General features: G+C 39.9%; 1 protein-coding gene across 2 annotated transcripts in view; it reads right to left on the minus strand.

The window, feature by feature from the left end:
- FAM81A (family with sequence similarity 81, member A) overlaps nt 1–7,068 on the minus strand; it is a 56,002-nt gene that overhangs the window by 4,466 nt on the left and 44,468 nt on the right. For both annotated transcript variants that reach the window (XM_012728803.1, XM_004687731.2), the window contains exons 6-8: nt 6,665–6,771; nt 2,464–2,599; nt 1,992–2,187 (exon numbers count right to left, since the gene is read on the minus strand). In XM_012728803.1, the coding sequence (XP_012584257.1) occupies nt 1,992–2,187; nt 2,464–2,599; nt 6,665–6,771 (439 nt within the window). The remainder of the gene's footprint in view (nt 1–1,991; nt 2,188–2,463; nt 2,600–6,664; nt 6,772–7,068) is intronic.

The raw sequence follows: 7,068 nt of genomic DNA on the forward strand, positions 1-7,068 counted from the left end.
TTGTAAAATAAAACAAAAAAAGATGCATCAATATACATTATAATATATGACATATTCAATGACCTTAAAAAAAAAGTAAACTGTGGGAAAATAAACAACTATAAACTAGAGACCTTCTCTGGGGGTAGAGGAGAGTAGGATCAAAACAGGATTGGGAAGAGCACACAGGACTATGGCAATGTCACATGGGTGAATTGGTGATGGGAAGTCCATGGTAGTTGCAAATGAGATGAAAAAGCATACATTATACAAAAATGAACATTGTTTTTTAAAAAAAGGTAAATTGTGGGAGAATCTACAAAATATTGGCCTATGTTCTTTTTCTTAATATTTATTTTTAAGCATACAAGAACTGGGATGTAGGCCAAAAGTGTAGGGTGGGCAGGGGGAAAAGATAGGGTGAGAGGATTCACCAGAGACAGAGTGGAGAGCAGAACAGAAAGACCGACTGAAATACACTGCTGAGGGGAGCAGTGGGTGGGAAGGTCTGCCATGTCATGTGGGTCACTTCCCTGGCTGGGGATGGAACTCATGTTGCAGTGGCTTCTGACAGCTTGATAGAACCCTGTACCACCAGGGAAGCCCACTGGCCTATATTCTTTAATGATGTCGACAGTAAAGGAACTGACCTAGATTAAAAGAGATTGGTGGGGGAGGGGCTTCCTGGTGGCACAAGGGGTTAAATCTCAGCACTATAAAGCTATCTACAGCTATTGCAGCATGAGTTCAATCCCCAGCCAGGGAGGTGACCCACATGACACAGCAGACCTCTTCAGTCTCACCTGTTGCTCCCCTCAGCAGTATACTTTGTCAATCTGCCTGTTCTGCTCCCCACTCTGTCTCTGGTGAATCTTCTCAGCAGCCCCTCACTTCGTACCTCTGGCCTACATCCCTGCTCTTGTATGTATAAATAAATAAATCTTTGAAAAAGAGAGAGAGACAGAGACTAAGGAAAGATGATAGTGCCACACAATGTGTGATTCTGGATCAGAACCTAGATCAGGGAAGGTTTGCTATAAAGAAAACAATGATCAGTGCTAAAAACTGAATATCAAATAATATTTCATTTACATGACTTTGTACTTGTGTTACTTAAGAGAATATTGTTGTTAAGGTATATACATTGAAATGATAAAGGAACAAACATTACTTCTGCAACTTAAGAAAAAAATTACATTAATAAACATGCACACAGATGAAGCAAATTTCCAAAATGTTGACAAATGGTGAATTTGGGTGAAAGCTATAGATAGACAGATAGATGTTTTCTAAATTTGAAGTTATTTCAAAATGAAAGTTAAAAGAAATTCTCCATCAAAAACTACTTCATAATATTTTGATTTCCTACTGTTTTTTTTAAATAAATGTTTAAAATACCTTATTTGCTTTAGTAAATATAGAATTTTCTCAAAAAATCTTTTTTATGTGACAGCTCAAGAAAAAAGATATAAAATTACTCATTAATGCTTTTATTGAATGTAAAGATAACACATTACTAATTTAAAAAGTAGATCATAAATCAGCAAGTAGCTGGTGAACGTGAGCTTTCAATGGAAAAAGCACATATATATTCATATATATTCTACATGTATACAAAAATTCATAAAAGTGACCTTTAGGTAAGAGAAGATATGAGTATTTTAAAACATAACTTGTGCTTTGGTTCACCATTAAGAAATATGTTTTCTTTTGTTTTTTTTTTTTCTTTTCCCCTGATCTCTTACGCTCCTGCTGAGTGAAACCATTTGGTGTTTTTCTTTTTCTTCCTGGCTTTATTTTGTTTTCCTGCCCCTCATGCGGATTCTTCAGGTGCTTAGAATTGAAACAATATTTTAAGTCAACATAGCATAGCTACTTGGACACAACCCTGAGAATCAGAATGTGTCACTTATGACCATGAGCCAGGACCACAGGACATAGGGGGATACTAATCACTTGTTTTTTCACCAAATAGAAAATAAACTATGAGAATAACTTTCTTTTTTACCTACCAGCATCAACTTCTGCTTTCATTTCCTTCATGTCTTCATTCATCTGTAACTCCAACTTGCTGATTCGCCCATGCATCTTCTCCTCTTCTTGTTTGGTTCTCTGCACTTCCATATTCTTCTTCTGACTCTCTTCTATTTTGTCAAGTCTGGCAGACATCTGGCTGAGCTTCTTCTCCATGTCCCTTTCACTAGCTCCCTGGGTTCCATGATAAGAATTGCATTTGACTCATTAAGGTCTTGACTTAAGTTCATCTTAGCTGAAAGCATTGAAATTTTCTACTTAGCCTTATTTAATCAAAACAAGTCAGAGTGTTACATCTCTTTATAAACTGTTTGAACCATGGAAATGAATTCTAAAGCAAAGAACAACTGAACAGCTCAATGTAATATTAACTCAGTAACTAATTAGGTATTACTCAAACATCGAAGCTCCCACCAAATAGCTTTAGTATTGCTAAACATCAATACCTACACTGTTTTCTTTAACAACCAAGGAAAGCTGGTCAATTTTCTGTAAAAGATCTTTCTCTATCCGTTCTTGTTCCTGTTGCAACCAACTCCGCGCAGATAAAATCTGGTTACTGAGTTCCTCAATTGTACCTTTAAATCTAAAATAAGAAAGTTAGCAAGTTAGAGGTAAGACAATTTTAAAATGACAGCAAACCACCTTAGTTAGTCTCCCACTATGAACTTTTCCATATGTATATAAGCATTACCCTCATCTCCTCTTTTAGCACTAAGTCGGGAAAGAGTGAGGGAGAGATGGATACACAGAGAAGCTCTGATGATACTTCTTACCTGGGAAGAGTCCACAGTGTAGGCACTGAGTGACACACAGAGCCAGGCCACACACTAATCTCTGTCATTCAGCGGGTCCTCAGTACCCCGAATTCAAAGAACAGTTTCCACATTCTCCTTCTAGATTTCCCTATTTTCCTAGGCTCTTACTTTTTCCATTTTGATAAGCATTTTGCTTTGTCAATTTGTCTGCTACAGATGGGGCTATCGACCAGGCTCTGTGGCTGAGCAGCACTGCAGGCGGGATACAAGGACACATGTGGGCACTGTCTGGGATCCCTTTCGTACCATGTGGTCACAAATACTTGAATTATTTCAATCCTCTTTATTTTGTCACCTCACCTGGTTTACCCTTAGGAATGTTCTGTGTGTGTTTCAGAAGAGCATCTATTTTGTTGCTGTTGAATGGAATATTCTGTATATGTCTGCTAGGTCTCTTACTGGGTGGGGCCTCTGCCTGTGCTCTGAGGTTGGTGGGTGCCATGGGCTGGGCAACCTGGTCAGGTAGGCTGGGTTGGGCTTCACAGTTATCACAATTATATCTGGCCAGGCAGGGCCACAAGTCCTATTACCTGGCAAGACAATATACTCCAAAACTGGACTGGAATACAGGAGAGACTCCTCATGGTACCTGGTCAGTACGCCGTCGCCCCTCGCTGCACCCCAAGTTCAGATGGCACTGCAAGCCAGGTTTCATGGACAGAGACCCAGGATTTGTTCCACCATCCCGCAGGCTGCTGGCTATGTGCCACTGCTGAGTGAGGTCACTGGCAAGCTTTCTGTTCAGGTAAGGCTGCCAATGTGCCTCACGGCTGGGTGGACCAGGGGCTGCACTGAGTGGTCACATAGAGTCACGATCTAGGTCTCTGGTCAGCTAGGGCTACAAGCTATGTTCTGTTTTGGGGCAGGGTTTTGGGCACAGCCAGAATTGTGCTCAATAATTGAGCAAGACCAAAGACCCGCTCCATGGCCAGATGTGGCTGTGGCTGGAACCTGCAGCTGATCAGCCCTATGGGCATGCACGCGTCCTGGGCTTCCTGGTAGGCAGAGTCGAGGTATAGCTTTTAGGTTTGATTGTGATAGCCTAGAAATTCAGCTTGGTTGTTTATCAACAACGCCGAGTTGCTTTTTCTGGTCTAGTCATTTTTGACAACCGTTCCTTAGTCATGTTTCAGAAGTAAAAGTGAGCAAAGTCACACGTGCATACATGCGTATGCACACACATATGCATATGTACACATGCCCAGAACACTTGTTTATCTGATAATCTATTTGTATGTTGTACTTAGAGGTCTGATTCTACTTTCAATGCTTCTTCTCACTTTGTAACTTATATGGCCTTTCCCTAGTCTTATTTTACAATTTTTAAAAAGATTTATTTGTTTATATGTACAAGAACTGGGGTACATGCCAGAGGTATGGGGGTTCAGCAGAGACACAGTGGGAAGCAGCACAGGCGAATCTACTGAAATACACTGCTGAGGAGAGCTGAGGGTGAGACAAGAGGAGTCTGCTGTTCCACATGGGTCAGCTCTGTGTCTAGGGATCAAAAACTCATGTTGCAGGGGTCACTGATAGCTTGATAATCCTGAGACTTAACCCCTTGCACTACCAGGGAGGCTTCCCTCTGGTTTTCTTCAAGTCACTTGGGTAATGTGAATTCACACATTCTTCTGTATTCACACAAAGACTGTCTTATAGTCCTACATTTTCAATAAATTACCTCCATACCCAGAGCCAACACTTAGATAGGTAAGTTTCCTGAGATCTTTTTTGGCATAGAGATTTTTCCTAGTTCAGCCAGCAAGGGTTTCACCTTTTGGGTTTCTAATATAACACTGTACCTCACAGAGGCTCTAAGCTTTGTCTGCATCCCTCTGGAGGCAGCCTTTGTGTCTAGACTTTAAATTGTAGGAAGAAAAATCAAGAGGCTCAGATCTGCTAACTAGTAATGTTGCCCATAATTAAATGACAAAAGAAAAAATACTAACATGTTTATTTGCTTCTTGTGTGATCAAAAACAAAGAACTGGAAAGATCTTTCTGTACTTGGTAAGTTTGTTGAATCTATGAGAAATGGTGACATAACTAAATAATCACATAAAACAGAGCAAAGGAGACATGGTTTCATAAGAGAATTCCTATTAAATTAATGGAAGCCTGGAAATGGCATTAAGCATGAGTCAATGAGAAGTTTAAGAAGTTTTCCACAGCCTCTCACAAAGTTCTGCACTGAAGTCATCTAAAAAGATGTATTAAGTAAAATATACATGTTGGGGGTGTGTATATACACAGATGTGTACACACATATGTATAAAGTCACTACTGGCCCTGCTTTGGCAGGAAAATGCCAAGTTTGTGAAGATTCATGATAGGAAAAATATATTATGGTTTTGTGATTGAGCAGAAGGACATCAGAAGAGTTTTGCTGTGAGTACGTATGGTGTAAACAACATTGCTATAGCCAACAAATTATATATAGTACACCCTACAGTATTTCAAAGTCACCCTCAGGCAAACCTCTCTTACCTGGCGACAACAACTGTCCCCTAACTGATGTCCCCATCTCTGCTTCCACCCTTACGATCCAATTCCCAAGTGTAATCAGGCCATGTAAAAAACAATATACCAACCTTATTTTATCAGTCTATTTGTTTAAAATCCCCTCAATAGCACCTAAAGATAGAGACAGAAAATCCTGAATGTGATCTACATGGCCCTGCAAGCTGGACCACCCAGCCTCATTTCTCATCCTTAATTGTTCTAGCTCTTGCTATCCAGTCCTCCTTGCTCCAAACAGCTCTGCTATCTTTCAGTTTCCTGCATGTCACATTCCTTCCACAGCAGGCTGTTATCTCATGTATCCTTACCTCACTTTTCAGGGATTACACTCATTCTTCAGCTCTTACTGCAAACATCACCATCTCAGGAAGGCCCCACAACTGGGTGCCTGCTGTTCACTCTCACAGCACCACTGTATTTGTTTTTCAGTTGGCTGCTGTGACAAGTGATCACAAACATAGTGGCCTAAAACAGCACACTCGTGCTGACAGTGCTGCAGGTCCGAGCGCTAAAATCAGTTTCATTGGACTAAAGTGGAGTTGTAAGAAAGGAGGTTCCTTCTAGAGGGTGTGAGGGGAGAATCATTTTCTTGGCTTTTCTCTGTCTCTAGCATTGTCTTCTTCCATGGGATGGTCCATCCTCCATCTTAAAGGTCATACTGAATCATCACTTCCACAGTCACAGAGCCTCCTCTCTCAACTCTGACATTCCTATCTCCCTCATATAGGGACGGTAGGGGTTACAATAGAATACCCCCGGAATAATCTACACATTTTCCAATACTTAAATTTAAGATCCTTAACTTTAAAAATCCTTAACTTAATCAAGGAAGTCTTTTTTTTTTTTTTTTTTTTAAAAAGGTAACATTCAGAGGGATTAGGACATGATCATATTTGGGGGGTGGGGGGCTACTATCAGTCTATTGTGACCACAAACCTTTCCTTTAAAACACTTATAACCATCAGTAATAGTAATAGCTCTGCATATCCTTATTTAGTCAGTTTATTTATCTAAACTCCACACAGATATGAAGAGAGCCTGTTTTTCTTCATTACTGGAGCCTCAGCACCTGGGTCGGTGTTCAATATATATTTACTAAATGAATAGATGGCTTATCATTCAATCACTCAAAATAATTAGGATGGTAAAGGAGGCAACATACCACAAGAAAACTTTTCTTTATACCTTCCATTGTTTCACTCTGTGCAATGAATAAAAACCAGAAGGTTTAAAAAAAAAAAAAAACACAACTGTGGTATTGAATAAACTTACAAAGAATTTTAACAACAAAATGTCTGTGAGCTGATTACTTACTTTGTATCCAAAAGCTGAAGCTGGTGGTTACTGTCTCTGTGGGACATCTTCAGTTTGGTGCTTTGCTCTGATATTGACAGGTCCACTCTGTTCAAAAGCTGAGAAATCTGAATAAGAAATTGTGTTTGTAAATAAAACATCTGAACTTTTCAGAGCTAATTTCAGAAAACATTTAGTAAACTACATTCTAGTCAGTGGCCTTTAAGATTCAATCTAACTTAATAAATTCATTGCAAAGTTCGCCTCATCTATCCACCTACATTCTCTTTCATACAAACCCATCAACAATCAAGACCAGGGCCCCACCGTTTGGATGCAGCGGGTTAAAGCACAGCACTAAGAAGCTAAGGCAACTTCAGCCTGAGTTTGATCCCGCCCCAAAGGTGACCCACATGGTACAGCAG

The sequence above is a fragment of the Condylura cristata genome, unplaced genomic scaffold, assembly GCF_000260355.1.
Source record: "Condylura cristata isolate star-nosed mole 26May11 unplaced genomic scaffold, ConCri1.0 scaffold00023, whole genome shotgun sequence".
NCBI classification, from domain to species: Eukaryota; Metazoa; Chordata; class Mammalia; order Eulipotyphla; family Talpidae; genus Condylura; species Condylura cristata.